The sequence below is a fragment of the Fusarium oxysporum genome, chromosome VII, assembly GCF_013085055.1.
Source record: "Fusarium oxysporum Fo47 chromosome VII, complete sequence".
NCBI lineage: Eukaryota > Fungi > Ascomycota > Sordariomycetes > Hypocreales > Nectriaceae > Fusarium > Fusarium oxysporum.
In genome coordinates, this window is record NC_072846.1 from 2,065,279 (window position 1) to 2,085,634 (window position 20,356).

Sequence of the window (20,356 nt, forward strand, 5' to 3'; positions counted from 1 at the left end):
TGGTATCATCGTGATACATCTTATCTTGAGGTGGCTGCCTGTGTAACACCATCATGTATATGCCACGTCTCCAAAACACGTGGAGGATTGACGTAGGCATAGGCAAAGGGGTGAAAAAGGACGATGATTTTAGGCGAATTAGAAGAAGCGAACGGCTGCACCAATTAGAGCGAAGCTCTTAAGTTCGGGGGGAAGGCATAAGACCTTTCGTCACTTCGTTCGTTCCTCTCTTCGTTCCTCAAGGCAAATCGCCTCTTAATAGTACCTGGGTCAGGTATCGCTGATGAATGCCAGAAGACTAAATAGAAGGTCCGTATTAACGCGGCATCCTTCACCCTGTGGAAGTGAACTATGAAAGCCATCCCATAGCCACGTAGCCACGTCTCTTTGGCTTATACCCTTGAAGTTCTGTTGTGCGATGAGAATATATGCCTCAGAGCAAAGCATCGTGGACTCTCTGTAAGAGTTTGCTTCTATCGCTGATTCCAGCACGTATGCGGGCATTAGGAGAGGGATCTCCTGACATGGAAGTGGGGGCATTCGATTTATCGTATTAACGGTCGATTGTGCACCCGACGAGGGATCACTGAAGCAACAGGACGTCGTTGACGTCAATACCTGATCTGGTATTACTGTTTCTGGTAGCAGACTTCCGGTCTCTGCAACGGCCTGGTAGCTTACAGCTGTGAAGGTAAGCTCGGGTGCAGCGCGTGGGCTGAAGGTTGAGGCAGATCCTACAGCCAGCGGAAGTTTGGTGATGGATTCATATGACTGAGCTATGGAGACAAACGCTTGGGGGCTTTCAGCAGGTGAAGAGGTGACGGCCTTCAGATGCGGCCCAGGTAGGTCATTAGAAACTAGGGACTTCCTGGAAGCCGGGGCGGGTAGTTTCCAAGCTCCGAAATCTTCTGTGTCAGCGGCAACACTGGATGACAGAAACGCTTCGCCATCAGAGCCGGCAAGAGGTGGCGATGATGTGCCTCCCAGGCTTTGAGGTTGTTGCGGCAGCGGCGTGCGACAATTCGCCCTATTTTGATCATTCTGATAGTGGCGGTATCGTGTTAATGTCGCTTGAAGAGCTTCGATCTGATCCCTAAGGGTCGAAATAGTCTGTTCTGCTTCGCCGAGTTTTTCTTCCAGCGTTGCAATATAGTCCTTCCTGCGAGCACGATGCCGACGCTGATTGTTGCGGACCCGTTCCCGCGTGTGCTGAGCTGAAACCCGTTTAGTCCTGGGTCGTCGTGTCGAAGGTGATCCCGGGGCCATGATGAGTCGCTACCTATGGTCGATATGTCACCGATGGCATCCAGGCTATTCCAATTTTATCTCTGGTTTTCAAAAACGGTGACGCATCGATTTCGCGTCTTAGTAATCATTTCCAGGTCTCTTCCTGCCAGATGTCTCAAACGCCCAATGATTGGACGCCACCGCTTCAAACATACCTGGTCGGAGTCACGATTCCATCAGACCTCCATGTGCATAAGAGTGGTGCCTAGGCGCAATGGTGGACGGACATGCCTGATTCCTAAGCAAACGAAACATTCTAACCAGTGACATATCGATGCGTTCTCAAGGACTATATAATATCTGTATAGATTTGTGAACGAGACAGGTACACCAACCCACCACCACGCATTTATTTAAAACTCTTCTTATCCAAGGCTAACAAATTATTACATGCAATGGAATCTAAGGAGATATACGACCAAGTTAATAGGCGCTATGGCTCAATCATGAAGACCAGCACCGGCAAGTATGAGCAAACCGTTGCAAAAGCGTTTGGGTATACAGAAGAAGAGCTTGCTGGTATCCCCGAAGGTGCGAATCTGGGTTTGAGCTGCGGCAACCCAATTGCACTTGCGAGGCTGAGAGAGGCATGTGTATCAATGCGCTGCATTCTGTGATGTTGCTAACTGTTAAAGGGCGAAACCGTTATTGATCTTGGGTCTGGCGCTGGCTTCGATATCTTTACGGCTGCAAAGAGAGTTGGTCCTACAGGCATGGCTATCGGAGTGGACATGAATAAGGTAAAAAAGTCCTTTATCCGGATCGAATCTCGCATTTATTTAATACTGCACAATAGAATATGGTCGACAAGGCCAATGCCAATGAAGCTTACACCAACGCCTCGAACGTTCAGTTCATCGAAAGCGCCATTACCTCTATCCCGCTACCCGACAACACTGCTGACTGTGTCATCAGTAACTGTGTCATCAACCTTGTCCCTGCAGCAGAGAAACAGCTTGCATTCAACGAGATGTTCCGACTGCTCAATCCCGGCGGACGGATTGCCATCAGCGACATACTGGCGCGCAAGGAGTTTACCGAGGAGATGAAGAAGAGTATTGCTCTATACATCGGGTGCGTCGCTGGAGCTAGCCAGGTCAGCGATTATGAAGCCTTTCTCATGAATGCAGGTTTTGGCGGTAAGCCGGATCGTCCCATTGGGGTATGATGGGCCTAATTCGTCTTTCCTAGATGTTCTTATCGTCGACAGCAAGAATGACTTGAATGTGTACTGTACTGCCTCCGAGGCCAAGACATCGAGTTGTGGGATACATACCGTCGAAGAGGAAGAGGAGGCCCTATCTTGCTGCAGGTCAAAGGTGAAAGAAAGTTGCTGCAAGCCGGAGGAAAAGGAGTCATGCTGCGAAGCTGACTCGTCTACGTGCGCCTGCCAGAACCAGACGAGTTCGATGGCAAATGAAACGAACACACTGGCTGCTCGATTAGGGATTACAGACTTTAATGAATGGGTAGGTAAGTACACAGGGTGGTTGGTGTGATTGGGCTGCTAACTAACCCTTCCCAGGCTCCTTCCAGGTGTATGCTGTCAAACCCGCGGCGAACTGAGAGCGATCCATCTGTGAGCTAAATGTTTCGACGGCGTAGTGTAGCTAGAAAGTCAGTTTTTCGCCATTCCATGGAAATAAAACTTGGCTATGGCATAGGCAAATATGACTTCTAGATTATGTTGCAAGAAGAGGATTATTCTAGTTACCAGTGAGAGGCTGCTCAGCTATATCAACATCTACCACCGCGGCCATTTCTTTCTTTAAGCTATCTATCTCTCTGCCTGCCCCCCACACCATTGGGAGAAACTCCTACATTTTCAGAGCTCTAAGGGCTACTATTTAAATAAGCTGTTATACTAGTTAGGGAGTTGCGCCTATATAAGTCACTCTGTCTAGCCAGACTGCCATACGCGACTATGTTGTAATGCCTCGTCCTAGGAAATAAGTATCGCCTGCATTCTCCAGGTGCAGATATAAAGATTGGATTCCTCGTCAGGGCATACGGGTCGGGAATGTCAGGTCAAAGGTGAGGACGGAACCCTATAGCGCGGCAGGATGCAATGTTGCGAATAGTAACCTGCCGGATTGATTGTGAGCCTAATGGGGATGGGGGATAATAGTACGGTTCATAAGCTGATTTTAATTGGGCCGTATTCAAACCCCCCAGTCACCACCACTTCCTGAGGTTTTTCGCTTGAAACAGAAGTTCCTTTCGTCATTTACCCTCTCCTGGTATAGCCGAAGAAATCGGACTGTTCGACGACATGCGGGGCTTGCCCATCCAGTCAAGCCACAACCCAATCACACACCATTTTAAGTCACAGTTCATGAGCCACAACAATCGAGCCACCTACCCACCTACCGCCTTTTTCGACTTGGTTCTGTCTGAAGGATCGGAAACACTGAGGGCTTTTCCTTCTGCTTATCTCATCATGCCAGTGCCCTTGTGGCCCCTATTTACATCATCACCCGCAGGGTCGACATCTCAACATTGATTAATCTTCTATAGTCTACATTATCTTTTCTGTCATCCATACGAATCAGTACGTCTAAACTCGAGGTCCAAGGCAAAAATGCCCCGGAAGGTATGCTGCACAAGTCAACATGGGTAATTGCCACTCACCATTTACTTTGCAGAATAAAACCGCAGCCTCTATTGCAGAAAATCGCGAAGCTCAGCGCAGGTCCAGAGCCCGGCGGCAAGAACTGATTGCAGATCTACAGAGTCGATTAGAAGAGTACGAACGGATGGGCATAGCGGCCTCTATAGAGATGCAACGCGTTGCTCAGGCCGTCAACGTCCAGAACCAACGCCTAAAGAACTTGCTTGGCGTGTACGGGGTCTCGGAAGATGAAATTGAGCAATATTTATCCTCCCCCGAGGAAGACCATCGGGCATTGAATGCTCGACACCGATGCAACACATGTGGACGTTTATTACTTGGAATAACGCAAACAAGAGACATGTCGACGGATGATCCGTCCCAGAGCTCCTTTGGGTCTGCATTAAGTATGGCTGGAGACGCGGTGCCGATCTTCGCGTCGGTGTTGTCAAGTCCTACCCTGCCGACGCCTGGCCGAAAACAGCCGTCATCTACCGAGCCACCGATCGAATCGATACAACCCCGAGAAGAAAATGAAGGAGTCTTCATGCTTCAAGTAGAGGAACAAGGATTTCACCATCAAATGCATGCGGCAAACAGGCTTGACAACACAACTGCCGACAGTTCCTCAACCCCGACTGGCGTGCTCTCTCCGCTCTCTGACTCTTTCGATTCATCAAATTCCATCATCCATTCTTCTAACCATTCGGAGCCGCTAGAAACCTCATGCGACAAAGCGGCGAAAATACTCGTGGAACTTCACAACCATACAGATCCATCGTGGGCTCGTTTGGCCCTGGGGTGTTATGGAGATAGCAGCTGCTCTGTCAAGAACACGAAAATCTTTCAGCTAATGGATCATCTCGACTAGACGCACGTCGACGAGTATGTTCAGTTTTGCTACCTTAGAGAACACTGGAAGCATATTAATATAGCTCGATTCTTAGAATTCACGTCGAGAAGATTACATGAGTCTAAATAACCTATCTATTGATATTCAGAAGCATTTTCACCAGATCCTGAAGCCGCGTTGTCGATGGACGTCTGACTCGCCCCTTTACTTCCAACCCCATCTGTTGGCCATCCAGCGAACGGCGTACACCAAGCCTACCAAGACTGGGACTTCGATGAGCGGACCAACGGTGGATGCCAGGGCTTGGTCGCTGTTGGGGCCAAAGGTCGCGACCGCCACGGCGATAGCTAACTCGAAGTTATTGCTCGCAGCTGTAAAGCTCTGCGTAACCACCATGGAGAACCGGAAGCCGAGCAGTCTGCTGATCCATAAAGTGACGAAGAAGATGAGCACGAAATACATAATTAGTGGCGCAGCTACTCGGACGACCGACACAATCTGGTGAACAACTTGTCTGCCTTGGGATGCGAATAGCACAAGGATGGTGTAGAGTAGACCTATAAGAGACCAAGGTGCGAGATATTTGAGGAAAGTTTGCTGGTACCAATCGGCGCCGGCGAACTTACGAACAACAAATCGGGTAATAATCGCTGCCCCAAGCGGGATGCCCAGGAAGACAGCCACACTTGTAGCAACAACGCTATAGGATATATCAATCGTACCCGACTCGTGACTGATGACGCGGATGAAGAAGACGGCCATGGGGGCGAAGAGGACCATCTGGAGTATCGAGTTGATAGCGACGAGGATGGCACAGTATTCGTCGTTGCCGCCAGCGAGACCGTTCCAAATAAGGACCTGAAGGCAAGGTGTCAGTATCGTTTGTAAATGTCTGAAGGCGACAGGTAAACGAACCATCGCAATACATCTCCCAAGACCCACGAGAATAAGACCGGTGCGAAGCTCCGGCTTGTCAGGGAGAAAAGCCCAGGCCAGGGCAAGCTAGGAGAAACGTCAGCATGCTGTCTGCGAAAGGAGGTGTACTGGGGGACGGAATTCACCATGAGGAATGGAGCAACGATCCAGTTGACGAAGATGCTAAAGCAGATCTGCTTCCACATCTCCCTATGCGAAAAGAGCTCGTGCAGCGATTCGTATCGTACTTTGCAAAGGATGGGATACATCATGACGAGCAAGCCAACAGCTTGTGAATCTGTCAGCCTCAGGTATCAGAAATTCGGGTCTCTGAGGAAACATACCAATCGGTACTGAAACACCTACGAATTTGCCCTTCTGCAAGGCTGGCCCCGTCTCGGGAACAAAGTTGCCCAAAATTATGCCAATAGCCATTGCCAGGAATATCCATAGGGCCAGGTAGCGATCTAGAAGACCGAGTCCTTTGAAGGCAGACAGCTGTTGCGTCGGCTGCTCATCGTGGCTCATGTTCGCAGCCGTCGCCTCGAGATCTTGGTCAGTCTGTTCAGTGCTTCCATTGTCTTGGCCTGCGCGAGGCGGGTCAGGCTTTGGCTCTTGGCTGCTCAACCCGTTCTTCTTCTCCAGTGTCATGTTGAAGGGGGGCCAATGGTCATCTGGCTTGGTAGGTTTGAAGCGATGCGGTGGGTGGAGGGTGGTGGTAGTGGGTGGCTCGTAGTCCAGCAACGCAGATGAATGCTGACCTGTATGAATCGCTACTGTCAAGGCGAACACGCTCTTATACGTAAATCACCGCAGTCCCTCTTGCGCCCCAAAGACTTGCAGCAATCCTGGAATGCAATGGACGCTGCTGGTCGAAAATCCTCTTGAGCCAATCGCAGGCCTGACACAGTCCCCTGATGGAATTTGCTTGGTAAGATTGCACGGTCACAGTCGGCGCATGACGGAGCCCCTGCAAAACTGATTGACCAATCACCTCCCGGGTATGACAGTGTCCCAAAACGCCATCTAATTTTGATCATGGCCAATCATGGTTTGGGTATGGCACAGTCCCGGCTATGTCTAAGTGGGGTATCCATTGCCTTCGGCCCTCAGAGGGCTTCATATTCAGGAAATCCCTCCCTTCCCCCTCCAAGATGCGATGAACCTCACAAGATCTATCCTAAAACTGGGCGCTCGTTCTCGTCTATATCTCGTATTTCCAAAGGTCAATCGTATCTGCTCATCCAAGATGGCCTCTACTGATGTCGCCACGCCCTGGCATGCTGCCTACCCTCCTCCACTCAACAAGACGCCCGCGGCCATGACACGCCAAGCGGTATTGGAGATGATGAAGGACAGCAAGAATATCGCCGGCAAGAATTACATTCTCATTGATCTCCGTCGAACAGATCACGAGGTAGCACCTACCTTTCGCGTTTTCTGAGATAACAATTAATCGAGCATCAACTCACCCATTCTGTCATCCAGGGCGGTACCATTCGCGGATCCATCAATCTGCCGGCACAGAGCCTCTACCCGACTATAAAGACGCTGTACAGTCTGTTTAAATCGGCGGGAGTTCAAAAAATCATCTGGTACTGCTGTACGTCTTGATTCACTACCTCCCAACTCGAAGCATGAATAAAACGGGCGTACTAACCTCTCCAGCATCCTCTCGCGGCCGGGGCTCACGGGCAGCTGGATGGTTTAAGGACCATCTCGACGAGCAAGGCGATAGCCATATGGAAAGTGTGATTCTATTCGAAGGCATTACCGGCTGGGCCAAAGCTGGGGGCGAGTTCATGGAGTGGATGGATGAGTACGACGCGACTGTTTGGGATAGCAAATAGAAATTATCTAGGATGAGTTATAATTAGTGGCTAAGGAAAAATGAACCGCGGTAGCTTGAACTCTTGGCGTCGTTGCGACCTGCTAGATAGGCGGCATAAACACCCGCGCCAGAATTTTATAGCCTACTAAATCTAATAAGAACAGCTGCCCTGAAAACAGCATCGCGCCTGGGTCCCATAAGATCTCAGGCTGGAGAAATGAAAGGGGATAGTGCGTTGATGAAGGATCAGCAATTCTAGGATAGACTTTACAGAAAGATGTCGCGAGAAGCCATGGAGACGCAATCTTTATTAAACTGAGGCCCATCCTGGCGTGAGAATATTCGACCCTGCAAGGGTTCACTTCCATGGCCAGCAGTGGGTGGGTCCATGCACGACGGCTTCTAGGCCTAAAATTTCTATCTGCACTATTAAAGGTACTCTCTATAGGAGAGGTTACAGTACATAAAGAGCGCTATTCCTTCTGTGGGCTCCACTGCATGTCTCGCCTAGAAAGCCGGTAAAAAAAAAATTTAAAAAAAATGAACCTTCTCTGCCGCACCCTGCGAGTTCGCACTTTCACAAGCAACCTCCACGCAACCGTGCCTTTCCACGAACTTCTTCAACGTCGATATTTCTCTGGTAGCATCCCAGTAAAGAAAGCCTGGAACCTCGGCCTCGCGATGCAAGGGCACGGAGATTTGAACAACTCCCACGCTGGGAGGGCAGCAATCAAGCTTGCTGCTGACCCCGCCAACAGCTATCAGTCCCTCGCCATTAACGCCGACGAAGATGACGTCGGAATCCGAGAGCAATATCGTCCTTTTCTTTTTGACGGCAGTCCTTCTACCGATGACTGGATCTCGGAATTAGAGCTGAGCACAGCGATCAAGATGGTGCAATCCGAGATCTTGGAGCAAGGGCTCGATCGCCTCCGCATTCTGGTTCTCTACGGTAGTCTCAGAAGTCGGTGAGTACTAAGGATGAAGACGGATGTCATCATTTGACCTTTTGCCATCCATTTTAGCTAGGATATTACCAGTCTTACTTACTATCCCCAGATCATATTCCCGTCTGCTAGCATATGAAGCCGCGCGCATTCTTTTCCGCCTCGGCTGTGATGTACGAGTCTTCGACCCTGCTGGTCTGCCCCAGAAGGACGACGTCCAACACTGCCATCCCAAAGTACAAGAGCTGCGGGAATTAAGCAAGTGGAGCGACGGGCATGTATGGGTCAGCCCTGAGCAGCATGGCAACTTGGTAGGTCCCCTCAGTCTGTGCAGAAATATAAACCTAATCAACGTCACAGACGGGCATCTTCAAACAGCAGATTGACTGGATCCCATTATCCTCCGGCTCAGTGCGTCCTACTCAAGGAAGAACCTTGGCTATTGCCCAAGTGAGCGGAGGATCACAGTCTTTTAACGCTGTCAACTCGCTTCGGATACTCGGACGGTGGATGCGCATGTTTGCCATTCCCAACCAGAGCTCGGTGCCAAAGGCATACACGCAGTTCACATCTGAGCCTGAGGGCAGCCGTATGCTTGCCAGCTCAAACCGCGACCGTCTCGTTGATTGCATGGAAGAGCTTGTGAAGTATACCATCGTCATGAGACCCCATTTTGACTTATTTGGGGATCGATTTAGTGAGCGCGAGGAGCGCAGGGCCAAAGAGGCAAAAGAGAAAGTGTGAAAGTAGGCGGCATGGTATAAAGATTTGTGTTTCATATTAGAATAGAGCTCCTTTGTCGAAAAGCAACTGGCAGAACCTTGCCGGCCCCGGCCCAAGGGTGCTATGTCTGCAATATCATTCCATGAGTTTCAGAGTATCACTGGCGAGTGCAGTACTACATATCAACAATGTCGAGGAAACTGGTATAACAGGCCGTTAGTGGAACTAGAGGTAGCTCGACATTTCTATGCAAATTCTTGTTTGCCTGTCCAGGCACCGGCTTCGTATTCATCCATCCACTCTACAAATTCGCCGCCCGTCGCCCAGCGTTTGATTCCCTCGAGCAGGACCAAGATCTCCATCTCGCCGTCGACGTGCTCGGCAGTGTAGTCGCTGAACCAACCGGCCGCTCTAGTGCCGCGTCCACGTGAAAACGCTGTAGGTATGTCCAGAACATCTTCCTCTTCACCACGGTGGACGAGGCAGCCAATGACCAACTGACCGTTACTAGAGGGGCAAAAGAGGGTGTCACACTCACAACAGTACCAAATAATCTTGCGCAAACCTGCGGCCTTGAACATATTGTAGAGCCAGAATAGTTGGATACAAGCTTTGCGCCGGTAGGTTGATGGAGCCGCGGATTGTGCCGCCCTGAGAAGAATGCATATTAGCGGTCTTGATTTCTGCGCAAGGCCCTACGTTGAGTCTATATTTTGACAGGACAGGGCAAGAACGCAGCTCGTGGCCATTGCGCCGTAAATCAACAAGGACAAAGTCTCCTCCGGCAATTCGTCATCTTCAGAAGCTCCTCGCGCGTCAAGCTTTCCGGCTGCGCGTGCCTTGGAGTTGGGTACGCCGCGTACCACGATTGGGTGTTGCCGTGCTCCTGTGTCATTGCCGTCTTTGTGCTAATCGATGCCGGAGTTAGCCTTCGAAGTCGAACAGACGTCATTGTGTTAGTGAACGAGGATCGTAATATTGAAACGTCCTGCATGTCTACAGCGACGCATCATGCAGCCGGAGGCTGTTATAGCAATCAAGGTTGCCCCAGAATGCTAGCAGATAAATGCATCATGGTGGGGGGCCCAACCAGTGCTGGGTTACTAGTGATCGTTCGGCGGCCAGGCATCACCAGTGCATGCAAACTGGGACTGTGTCAGCCCCAGATCATGATTGGATTTCTGCTATTGGAGATAGCATTTATAGAATTCTCGATTATTATAACTATCGACCTTCATATCTTCTCAATATGCCCCGAGATCCTGGTTGCTTCAGCCTTCATAGTACCAGTCTTAGTTTTCACCCAACCAGTGTGTGCGAGTGACAGGCCCCGTTTGTTTCATCCTTTCTTTGCTTGCCGTCTGTGCATGCCCTGGGGCGGCCAATACATGGGCACCTAGGTGCCCATGTATTGGCCGCCGGGCGTTAAGGAGTCTTTTCCAAAGCAGTTCTAATTCTCTCAAAATGGCTTAGTAGCTGTCCTTATTAGGAAGCTGGATGGCAAAATATCGGGTTTTAGTATTTGAGCACCGAGCTTCGAGGGTGCAAGCCGAGACTCCCTGCCGGCTCCGCCCGTTTGAAATTAATTTTTCTTAGGACTCATTTTTCCAAGTTGCTTCTGTTAACGTGCATCATAAGCGAGTGTAACAAACAAGCGAGTGCTGTTGCATATGCCTCTACCCTGATTGTCACAGGAGTGCACCACAAGAGTCAGAGGGCTGTTACAGATCCGTTGCAGGTTCACAGGTCTAGTATCTTGGGCCTCGTTTCTTCAGATATAGCGACAAGGAGGGAAACACACATCGACACAAATGAAGGTCAGTTACAAGCACGATCATCAATACACTCAAGATCATCCCAATATCATCTTTCATCATCAGTTACCTAGTGAGGGTGCGCTGTCTAACAGCTAGTGCTATAGACCTGTTTCAAAGCTGCTTCATAATTTTAAAGGCAAAATCCGTCCACAAAGTCCAACCTAGGCAGCCCGGCGAGTCGAAATATAGAAAAGGAGTTGATGCAACCTATCACCCAAGTGAAATATCAAGAGCCCCAAAATCCGAGGTAGGAATAGCATAATCAAAGATAAGGTTGCAGATCCTTGGACAAACGAAGCCTGCAGTTTCATGTACCACAACTTCGTCCCGTCTGAAGCACAGAGGATCCTAAAGAAGTTAAAGACATACTGAGTAGGCTCTAAGGTTCAATGAGGTGAGTGCCTAGAGCTCGCTCCGTGGCGCCACAGAGTAAGACTACAGAAGACGAGACGCCCGACGGCTCTAAGCAAATTGAGGCGAGTTGAGCGCCATAGCAGTGAGTAAGCCCGCGATCAACCCTGCTACCGGAAGGGTCAACACCCACCCGATAAAGATCCACCCGAGTTGCCTCCAGTTCGTCGCGCCAAAGTCCAGGTTCATTAACGAAACACCCACCACAGCACCGGTGAGCGTCTGCGTCGTGCTCACGGGCAGTCCCAGTCGACTCGCGAGCAAGACCGTGATGGCGGCGCCGAGCTCCATGGCGAAGCCTCTCGTTGGGCTAAGCTGGGTGATTTTGTTGCCCAGCGCCTTGACAATGTGATGTCCCAAAACCCAGAAGCCCGCGCCAAGCAGGAAACCGGCGATGACGAGAATCCAGACCGGAGTAGGGTTTTTCTCTCCCACAACACCTGTCTTATAGACTTCATAGGCAGCCACCCACGGGCCAACGGCGTTAGCGACATCGTTAGAGCCATGCGCGATAGACATCATGACGGCACTCGCAACTTGTGCGTACGTCCACAGATGCTCGATGCGGTTATCGTAGCGGGGAGCCCGGCCGTGAACGTCCTCTAAACGGGCAGAAGAATGGGAGACACAGTCGCGGGTAACGCCTTGGAGGAAGGCGTATTTGAGCATGTTTAACATTCGTTGTGGGTGGTAGAAGGGCAAGTGAGCAGTGGGAGCGAGCCAGCGCTCCTCCGGCTCGACGTGGCGTGTCTTGCGCCGCCCAACCCCGTCGTCCTCAGCGGAACCCTGATGCTGACGCTCGACATCTTCGGGCGGATCCAGCTTCGATTTCTCGGGGTGATTGGGACTCGCGGTATTCTGGTGCTCCGTGAGCGGCTCGTCACCGCTGGTTGTGGGAGGCTGCTGTCCTGTGCCGCTAGTGACTTGCGGATCGTGAGCGCTCTCGTAGTGGTCTTTGAGCATTGAGGTCTTTCCCGCAAAGAAGAGAGGCGGATTCTCCATCCGGAGTAGCGGGCCGAGAAGAAGATGCCAGGGCCGCATACGGGGGTCCTTCAGGATGACAGCACGGTGGAAGTAAGGCGTAAAAGAAATATATGCGAGAGCAAGAACACCAAAGAAGCTACCAAGCACGATACCGCAGGTAACGCCAGCACCAAGTTCCTCAAGGCTCGGCGCACCAGGAGCCTCGATGGTGATAAAGAGGGCGAGGACAGCGCCAGTGAAAGCCAGGTAGAAGGGAATAGCCTTCATCGCTTTATCTAAAGAGTTCTGGCGCTCGAGAACTGCAAACTTGAGGGAGGCGAAGAGGAGAGCGGAGAAGCAGGCGGCGATACAGGGCGAAATAGCCCAGGACGCGGCGATCTGGGACACACTACCCTTCTGCCAGTTCCAAGTGACAGCAGCCTGGGCTCCAATACCAGCCCCGATGAGGGAGCCGACGATGGTGTGAGTTGTCGACACTGGAAAGCCAATTTTGGTGGCAGTAATTAGCCAGGTAGCGGAGGCGATCTCGGCACAACCCATAACGAGAATAAGAGTTGCGGGGTCCTCTCGGAACCGGTCCAGGTCAATGATACCATTTTTGATAGTATTTGTGACACGGGATCCTAAGACGACGGCACCGAGAAACTCGGTAAAGATGGAGATAATGCCGGCCTGGGCCATTGTGAGGGTTCGGGCGGCCACAGAGGTGGCAAAGGCATTGGCGACATCGTTGGCGCCATTACCAAAGGCGCTGGCGCAGAGCGCAATACTGATAATGGCGATGATCCAGCTGTACTGCGGGAAGGCTGCCATGGTTGCGACTGGATCTGGGGCAGGAGTATCAATAAAGAGGTTGCTGCCTATTGCACAGGCGCGGGAAAGGGAACGGGGGCAGTAGGATTGCGTTGAGCAGATAAAGAGCCGCTGCTAAACAGAGGACGGCCATCTAAGATCTATATACCGTGCCGTCGATGTCCACGGTAAAGGTGTGAAGCCGAGTCGGGAGACCTTCACAGAGCTGGCTTTGAGATGGCCAATTACAGTCTTTGTCTGACAGGTCCCCGCCAAGCACTGGCAGGACCCCTGCGATCGACTGAAGTATCTCAACCTTAAGCATCTGGTCTCTTCGGTCAAAGGAAGGAGAATGCGCTCGTTTCCTGTGGTGTACTCACTCTGGCGTTAACACTGATGATGCTCATTGGTTCCTTCTCTGTCTTGCCAAGTCCCGTCGCCACTTTGCCGAGAGGCACGTGCTGGAGGGATTGGCGATGCGCTGCTGGGCAATTCTACCCGTTGGGACCTAGTGCCCTGGCTCAGTGACCGGATCGAGCCTAGATATGGTGGCAACAGACCATCCCCTTGGCTGTGGGAAGGCTTGTGGAGCCGGTTCCCAGTCAATGCAGCTAAGAAGTACCTATATCATAGGCAAGATATCACATTTCAAGAAGTACTTCTTATCAGCTTCTTCTCAATTCTTATGACTATTGGATAAAGTATTCCCCACAAGCCTTGGCACAGCCAAAGGAATATGATAAATCCGCTGAAGAAAGGACAACCAGAAGTCGGGCGCCATGAGCATAAAGAACTCCCTTCAACATATGATCGAGATCGTTAACAAATGTTAGCTAGTAGGAGACGAATCCACTCAATCAAGCCCACGACAGTATTATTAATGAGAGTTTGCAATTGTGAAACAGCGAGTCAACTTGCCCAGGTCATCGATTCCATGTCCGTCCTCATCATGAGACCAACACCGACGTGGTGGTATCCAGGACACAGGGTCCTTTAAAGTCAGTGATCTTGTGGGACTGGACTAGCTTTGGACTGGATTTGGCTGGAATGGGTCTGAAGTTTGAGATTTGGACTGGACTGAATCGAGAGCTCTGGACGCTCCGGGAACTCCAATGGACCATACCTAAATAGGTAATATATGCCCTAAATAGGAAAAGGCTCTTAAAGAAGTATCTGTAATTATGCCTAATTGGGCAAGACTTCACTTAAAATATGTTTAGTCTAGACACCCTCGACTGAACGACCAGGGCAGCCTTGTTACCAAGCTGCGTCAAAGACCCACACAAGCTCGGGATCTTATCTTAAACGTTAACCTTAAAGTTTGGCGCCACGCCGTCAACTATGCAGCTGCCACCACTGACCGCTGCCCGGAGGGTTTTTGTCAGTCCCTAAGAACGATTGGTTGACCGGAATAAACAGTGTGAGATTGGGACTCCCGGCATGGCGAAGTCGACACCCCGAGCGTCATGATCGTTTCAACTATCCCCTGGTTCACCAAGTCTACCCAGCAAAATACTGGGAGACTCACGGCCAACGGCGTAGTGGTGCATGCGATGGTGGAACTGGAATTTACATTCAATCAAGACATTGAACGATCTGTGTAAGACCGATTCAGTCCAAAAACATTAATAACCTCTGCAACTATGAGAGGTCGGTGTCGGTTTTACTGAGCCCAGTCATATAGACGCTTCCTCCTACCGCTCCCCCTTCACAATCTGCCCTCGATGCCTGTCATTTCGCTCTGTATATTATGAAGGTGACGCTGTGAACATGATATGTATTGTATGGCGGACTCGATTATGTCGACCTTACTCGTAGGGCTGGGGTTCGTATATGTTGCCACGCCGTCCATCCCTTCTTGAGCGTCGCCAAGGTTACGTTTGTTTTTGCAGCAGGGGGTCGAAAGAAGCAGTGCTAATTTGCTCAGCGCATCCTTCATATGATCCCGCCGGGCCTTCTCTGACACTTTGTGGTTGTGTCGCCTTATTTTCGGAGTCTCATCCACTCAAGAAACATCAGCATATGCAGGAGCGTTAACTGTCTGGAGCCAACTCACTAGCCTTCAACCTGGCTAAGGAGAATGTCGCATCTATCGGCTTAGGCTTGATCTCCCGGTGGAAAACACGTATGATGTGCCCCGAGTCTCGTTTTCGGCCGGGTGGGTGCCGAGCAGTCGGCCTCTTGGACCTTTGAGTGTCATCAACAGGACGTTGCACCGCAGAGACAGCTGATAGAGATGGTCGACTACTCGCAGGATTGAGAACGGCTGATACTGTTTGATGTCGAGATAGTGATGCTGCGCCGTGGCGGCCGTCCTGGTAAAACGACAGCATTTGATAGGTCTGGGTGTAGCGGTTCAGGAAGAAGACAGTGGGCGTGTTGTTTCAGGTCCACAGTTTGACTCTGAGGTGAGGATGAGGTTAACTTGTCCCTAATGACAGAAGAAACACGACGCCGCCGCCACGTGACCGCGTCCAGCGAGCATGGGGTCCCCAGCTGGCGAAGAGCGGAACATATCCACTGGCGGAGTGTTGATTGTTTGTAAGCCGAAAACCAAGTGAGGATGAGGTATGTACCCGCCTAATAGCGAAACTGACCCGTTTGGGAATAGCCCTGCGATGTTTACTTGAAGATCTGGCGAGGCCGAAGTTGGACTGAAGTGATCGGCTCAGGCGGGAATCCATTCTCAGGTGCTTGGGCAAGTGCCCCTAAACAAGCCACGAATCAGAACAGCAAATAGAGGCACGTTTCGTTCGAGATACAGTGAATTGCCCCCCACTGCCAAGATGCCCCTTTTGTCTTGGCACGCCGTTAGGATACTTCCAGACGACACATATTCTTCCTCTTCAAGAACAAATATGTTGACAGTGCAGGACCTCTTTGGTTGTGCTGGGGGTGGGGTTAGGGTGAGCCTAGCCAATCAATCATCCTCCACAACTGGCGGAGGTACAGCCTACAGTGAGGGATATCTGTCAGTCCCTACTGTTGATTGGTCCAGCTGTGGAAGGGGACAATCGACCACGAGACCAGTTTCCCATCCACAAATGAACTTGGGAGACGGAGCTTCAGGTGCTACCATACGAAACGCACAATTTATCTAAAGGATGCGGTCTGCTTCAACCCAGCGGTCATCAAAAAACGGAATTGGCTCTACCTTCTCGGCACATCGAGCATCTGGTTTGATTTTAGATGTCGCGCTATGCGGGTTTGGTCTGGATAATCGTGCCGTCTTGGCCGACATGTGGGCAACCAAGCACGAAGTGAAAGTGGGTTCCAACCTTACATGCTGGCATTTCTCTCTCTCCAGCAGGGCCTAGCCCCGTTACAGTACCCAGTTGAATATGCAATTGTATCTTAGTCATGTACAGGTTATTCCTTTATACAACCCAGAACGTACGAACATCCAGCATTCGATCTTGTCGATGACGACGACATAGCAATAGTCGATGCTGTCCCTGAGCCGTTCAGAGTCTGCTATGGATCCTCTCTGCGGGAGTGAACTACAAGATCTTGTGCATGAGGGGTGGTAAAATGCTCATTTTTCATAATGCAGAAGGAAGTTCCCTGTCAGACTTTAAATTCTCATCAGAAGCGGCCTGCTAAGTACTTCTCACCGCACGCGTCATTCCGACCAATGGGCGCGACTACGTGACAGTTCCATCGGATGGCTTTCGTAAGCGGAGAATGCCGACTCCAAGTCTTGGTGGCGAGATAGCAGGTGACTTGAACTGTGCCGCGCTTCTGGCACTTAAGTGTTTCCCCACTCCATCCCCAGCTGGCAAACCCTCCGTCAGGCGTGCGGTTGTCCACGTATTTTGAAGTTCTCTACCATCTCAGTGTGGACCTCGTCTTTCCTCTATCACAGCGCTTACTTTGTACGATGGCACGCAGACTAAAAGCCTACGAAGACGTTCAGTTGGACATCGAGGTTTTTGAATGCAGTGTATGTCGGACGGATCCCTGGACGCTCCGGCCAGGCGACTCGCTGGAAGGGCAGATCTTGCTTACCTCCAAGTCGGCGCTCTCCGTTACTCGCGTAGAGATCCGCCTCATAGGTGCGCTCGGCCGATGTTACCCTCAGCTGCGCTCTGTTTGATAAAACCATAGGTTTGCAACGGGCATTTGTAATCCCCACGGATCCGAGCATCCGCGATCGCACTGGGTCTCGGTCTACCTGGACTGTTGGTTTGCCCATGCCCCTATATCCGTCATAATCAATTGACATAAGGAAGTTCTTAGATGTTACATATCCGGGCCATGACGTTGAAGCTCTAGGTCCTCAGCGCACCTATAGCTTCCCTTTTCAGTTCATTATGCCAGAAGCAAGCGGTAACGAGAAGCCACCAATACTCTGTCAACGCCTTCCTCCATCGTTCAATCCCCAAAATTCCTATTTCGATAAATGGGATGTGGTCCCGAAACCGGAAGTTGCTATAACGTACTTCTTGCAGACCATTGCCACGTTCCGAAAATGCGATGGATCAGAAGTCGGCAATTCAGTCACAGCTGTGGCTAAAAAAGTCATTAATTTCGTACCATATACGGAAGTGCAACCGCCAACTCATATCTTGAGCTTCCCCGGAGAATTCATCACAAGAGTCGAACGGCGGCTACGGAAACATCTGCTTGGACGTCGTCTCGGAACTCTGACAGCGGTTACCGAAGAACCGGACGCGCTTGTTTACAGTTCTGAGAACGTCAACGTTACCACAGACATCGTCCTCCGCATATTTTTTGACGCTGCTTCCCCTTTACTCCATCCTTCGCATAATTTCTATTTCACTGTTTCGTCGTTGCTTCGTGCAAAGACGTACTACTCCGCGAAGAGCCTCTCTTGTGTCCCCAAACAGACGTTACTGGCCGACGACGGTCTCTTACGATTGCACGACGACGTGCTAAAAGTTGGCGAATCGAAGTACCAAAACCTCAAATGGATGTGGCTGCCCCCAGATGATCAAGTCGAGAACGGGGCGGCACGCCAATCCGATTCCTTATCCCACTTCAACGGTGATACTTCAACCAAGCCTGAACGCTCGGCTTCTAGCAGTGAAGTGTTCACGACTTCTTTCGCGTCTTCCTCGGCAGAGAATGCCTCGGAGAGCGGAGGCGAGAATGGCACATGGGTCACATCTATTCGTATCCCCGTTAGCTCGGTACAGAGATTGCAGCCGACATTCTGCAGCAAATTTGTCGCTAGGTTTTATTCGATTCCGCTAAGGATACGTATCAATGGTGCCTACGCCGAAAAGATTGACTGTGAGGTCCCACTTCAGGTTGTTCATACGCGGCGCATGGCAGAAGCCAATTTGGCTCCAGTACAGGAAGACGCGTCTCCACATTGTTTTGGACCGGCCGTAATTCTCAGTCAAGGAAATGTAAGTCAGTATAGAGGGGGCTGTGTATGGTCTCTAACTCGGATACCGAGCAGGTACTGCCAGAATATAGTGCTTCCTAGTGCTCCATACCAAAATCTATTCTACGTAGAATTCATTTGTTTCATGTCAAACAACGCGGGATAGAATTCATTTTTACTGGGGGGTAGAATTTGCAGTTGCCGCGCGACACGGCTAAGTTTATTCTGGGTCGAGGTCTAAGAAGCCAACGTAAGGAGTTAAAGCGACTTTGGGAGGACCCTGCTTGGCGCACGAATCAAGCTGTATGCTCGACTAGCACATCTCTACTGTGCGATGTATTCGAGTCGGACAATCGTAGTGACCTAAACCAAGATGAGGATATAGATGAAGGCACAGAGGATGATGAGGATGAGGATGAGGGTCAAGGCAGCGGTTATGGGAGCGATAATGACTATGCTGACTGGTCGGGAGAAGCTATTCATGATGATTCCGACGATGATTCATCTACAAAGGATTCTCCGGGGCGATATACTACTATTGCTCCAGTGGATCCCCCCGCTGATCTTGTCTTACGTCTCGCTTACTACATGATAACAGCGGATTTCGAGGACGGAAGGTCAAATTCCACCATGCTCGTCTTTTCAGCGCCGTCCGGGGACTCTCTGGCCCATACGGCGAAGAATATCTCCGCCCACATCGATTCACGCCTATTCTATCAAGATTGATTTACTGCGTGCGGCTCATATTTGAAGCGACACTACCCCAATTCAAACATTCCTACGTTAACATTGCATGTCGACCACGGCACGGTCAGCTAGAAACATTGAATGCCGCTCGTCGAGACAGAATGTGTGATAGAACCATGTCACCGATGGGAGAGTTCTTCAGTCTGCTGGACTATGGTCGTGCCCTGCGCCGATCTGAAGGGCCAGTGTACCACTTCTACTGGAGTGAGGATGGCCAAACACTGTAATGGGACGGCCAGGATTATCTGGCGATAACCAATTTCCGGAGTCTCGCATATGAGGCGCTCAAACAAGCTTCGGCCCATCGTAAGCGCTTGATGTACGACTGGGATCCTGGCGATGTGGACCTTGCGAACGTTCGGGATCGACTGTCGAACACAACCAATGGCTACTCTTTCGTGTCCGATCCAGCCAACGGATTAGAAGATGCTTATTTGGAGCTCTTTATGAGGGCTTGCGTCTCTCCTGTAGATGGTTTGCTCCGAAAGTAAGACAGGGATTAAAGTTCATGGGATGCAAGAGCAGCACGAGCATATCTGAGCGCGCATGACGATTTACTGCGATGCTTCATGGTTCTGATCCAGTTAGATTTGTTCAGAGCGAACGGTAACCATCATGATTAATGGACAATGCTCCGAAAGCAGACATCTGCCACAAGCAGGACTTCCGCAAGGATCACCCCTGTCGCCGATATTATTTCTATTCTTCAATGCCGATCTAGTGCAGACTCAGATCGATAAGAATGGTGGGGCTATTGCATTTGTCGATGACTACACTGCATGGGTGTCGGGACCGACAGCCCAGAACAACCAGAGAGGGATACAAGCGGTCATTGACAAAGCTCTTGACTGGGAGAGACGGAGCGGCGCAACTTTTGAGGCAGAAATGACGGCGATCATACATTTCACCAGGTACACAGGCAGGGTAGACTCAGAGCCATTCACCATCAAGGGTGAGAAACTCTTTCCGAAGGATCAGGTCAAGATCTTGGGTGTTATCATGGACTCACGGCTTCACTACAAGCAACACATTGCAAGGGCTGCGACCAAAGGCCTTGAGGCTGCGATGGAGCTGAAACGATTGAA

The 20,356-nt window shown here is 50.7% G+C and overlaps 11 protein-coding genes across 11 annotated transcripts; 6 read left to right on the plus strand and 5 right to left on the minus strand.

Annotated features, from left to right (window-relative positions):
- Nucleotides 1-270: 270 nt before the first annotated feature.
- On the minus strand, nt 271-1,266 carry FOBCDRAFT_139118 (Trappc4 protein; the record flags this gene model as incomplete). The annotated part of the gene is made up of 3 exons (XM_059608031.1): nt 271-771; nt 823-941; nt 1,020-1,266. 3 exons carry the CDS (start codon nt 1,264-1,266, stop codon nt 271-273), a joined length of 867 nt encoding a protein of 288 aa, XP_059465381.1.
- Nucleotides 1,267-1,682: 416 nt separating this feature from the next.
- FOBCDRAFT_140212 (SAM-dependent methyltransferase UbiE/COQ5 family protein) lies at nt 1,683-2,853 on the plus strand (the record flags this gene model as incomplete). The annotated part of the gene is made up of 5 exons (XM_054705781.2): nt 1,683-1,880; nt 1,923-2,027; nt 2,084-2,426; nt 2,479-2,760; nt 2,813-2,853. The coding sequence occupies 5 exons, from the start codon at nt 1,683-1,685 to the stop codon at nt 2,851-2,853; spliced, it is 969 nt and encodes a 322-aa protein (XP_054561756.2).
- A 1,046-nt stretch (nt 2,854-3,899) lies between these two features.
- Nucleotides 3,900-4,769, plus strand: FOBCDRAFT_204235 (uncharacterized protein; the record flags this gene model as incomplete). Its single annotated transcript, XM_031195434.3, has 1 exon — nt 3,900-4,769. The coding sequence occupies one exon, from the start codon at nt 3,900-3,902 to the stop codon at nt 4,767-4,769; it is 870 nt and encodes a 289-aa protein (XP_031028671.3).
- Nucleotides 4,770-4,955: 186 nt separating this feature from the next.
- On the minus strand, nt 4,956-6,194 carry FOBCDRAFT_241844 (sodium bile acid symporter family-domain-containing protein; the record flags this gene model as incomplete). The annotated part of the gene is made up of 4 exons (XM_059610409.1): nt 4,956-5,609; nt 5,667-5,753; nt 5,813-5,955; nt 6,011-6,194. 4 exons carry the CDS (start codon nt 6,192-6,194, stop codon nt 4,956-4,958), a joined length of 1,068 nt encoding a protein of 355 aa, XP_059465382.1.
- Nucleotides 6,195-6,802: 608 nt separating this feature from the next.
- Nucleotides 6,803-7,663, plus strand: FOBCDRAFT_321399 (Rhodanese-like domain-containing protein). The gene is made up of 3 exons (XM_054705783.2): nt 6,803-7,083; nt 7,155-7,269; nt 7,335-7,663. Exons 1-3 carry the CDS (start codon nt 6,826-6,828, stop codon nt 7,514-7,516), a joined length of 555 nt encoding a protein of 184 aa, XP_054561758.2. The 5' UTR covers nt 6,803-6,825; the 3' UTR covers nt 7,517-7,663.
- Nucleotides 7,664-8,032: 369 nt separating this feature from the next.
- FOBCDRAFT_227839 (flavo protein-like protein) lies at nt 8,033-9,321 on the plus strand. The gene is made up of 3 exons (XM_031195437.3): nt 8,033-8,465; nt 8,557-8,755; nt 8,805-9,321. Exons 1-3 carry the CDS (start codon nt 8,038-8,040, stop codon nt 9,186-9,188), a joined length of 1,011 nt encoding a protein of 336 aa, XP_031028674.2. The 5' UTR covers nt 8,033-8,037; the 3' UTR covers nt 9,189-9,321.
- A 91-nt stretch (nt 9,322-9,412) lies between these two features.
- Nucleotides 9,413-9,833, minus strand: FOBCDRAFT_204238 (uncharacterized protein; the record flags this gene model as incomplete). Its single annotated transcript, XM_059609111.1, has 2 exons — nt 9,413-9,674; nt 9,706-9,833. 2 exons carry the CDS (start codon nt 9,831-9,833, stop codon nt 9,413-9,415), a joined length of 390 nt encoding a protein of 129 aa, XP_059465383.1.
- Nucleotides 9,834-11,446: 1,613 nt separating this feature from the next.
- FOBCDRAFT_140814 (phosphate transporter family protein) lies at nt 11,447-13,192 on the minus strand (the record flags this gene model as incomplete). Its single annotated transcript, XM_054705785.1, has 1 exon — nt 11,447-13,192. One exon carries the CDS (start codon nt 13,190-13,192, stop codon nt 11,447-11,449), a length of 1,746 nt encoding a protein of 581 aa, XP_054561760.1.
- Nucleotides 13,193-14,879: 1,687 nt separating this feature from the next.
- On the minus strand, nt 14,880-15,504 carry FOBCDRAFT_204240 (uncharacterized protein; the record flags this gene model as incomplete). Its single annotated transcript, XM_059609112.1, has 2 exons — nt 14,880-15,175; nt 15,228-15,504. The coding sequence occupies 2 exons, from the start codon at nt 15,502-15,504 to the stop codon at nt 14,880-14,882; spliced, it is 573 nt and encodes a 190-aa protein (XP_059467562.1).
- Nucleotides 15,505-17,793: 2,289 nt separating this feature from the next.
- On the plus strand, nt 17,794-18,450 carry FOBCDRAFT_95130 (uncharacterized protein; the record flags this gene model as incomplete). The annotated part of the gene is made up of 2 exons (XM_059612274.1): nt 17,794-18,107; nt 18,219-18,450. Coding segments are annotated over 2 exons (546 nt in total), but the record flags the coding sequence as incomplete, so codon positions are not given.
- Nucleotides 18,451-19,588: 1,138 nt separating this feature from the next.
- Nucleotides 19,589-19,762, plus strand: FOBCDRAFT_140462 (uncharacterized protein; the record flags this gene model as incomplete). Its single annotated transcript, XM_059608091.1, has 1 exon — nt 19,589-19,762. One exon carries the CDS (start codon nt 19,589-19,591, stop codon nt 19,760-19,762), a length of 174 nt encoding a protein of 57 aa, XP_059467563.1.
- Between the last annotated feature and the right edge of the window lie 594 nt (nt 19,763-20,356).

Bases quoted from the DNA above. Each gene is read 5' to 3' on its own strand.
- FOBCDRAFT_227839 (XM_031195437.3), top strand. From the start codon at position 8,038: ATGAACCTTCTCTGCCGCACCCTGCGAGTTCGCACTTTCACAAGCAAC. The intron at 8,466-8,556 runs GTGAGTACTAAG...TACTATCCCCAG, and splicing joins TACGGTAGTCTCAGAAGTCG to ATCATATTCCCGTCTGCTAG. The intron at 8,756-8,804 runs GTAGGTCCCCTC...TCAACGTCACAG, and splicing joins CTGAGCAGCATGGCAACTTG to ACGGGCATCTTCAAACAGCA.
- FOBCDRAFT_321399 (XM_054705783.2), top strand. From the start codon at position 6,826: ATGAACCTCACAAGATCTATCCTAAAACTGGGCGCTCGTTCTCGTCTA. The intron at 7,084-7,154 runs GTAGCACCTACC...TCTGTCATCCAG, and splicing joins TCCGTCGAACAGATCACGAG to GGCGGTACCATTCGCGGATC. The intron at 7,270-7,334 runs GTACGTCTTGAT...TAACCTCTCCAG, and splicing joins AAAAATCATCTGGTACTGCT to CATCCTCTCGCGGCCGGGGC.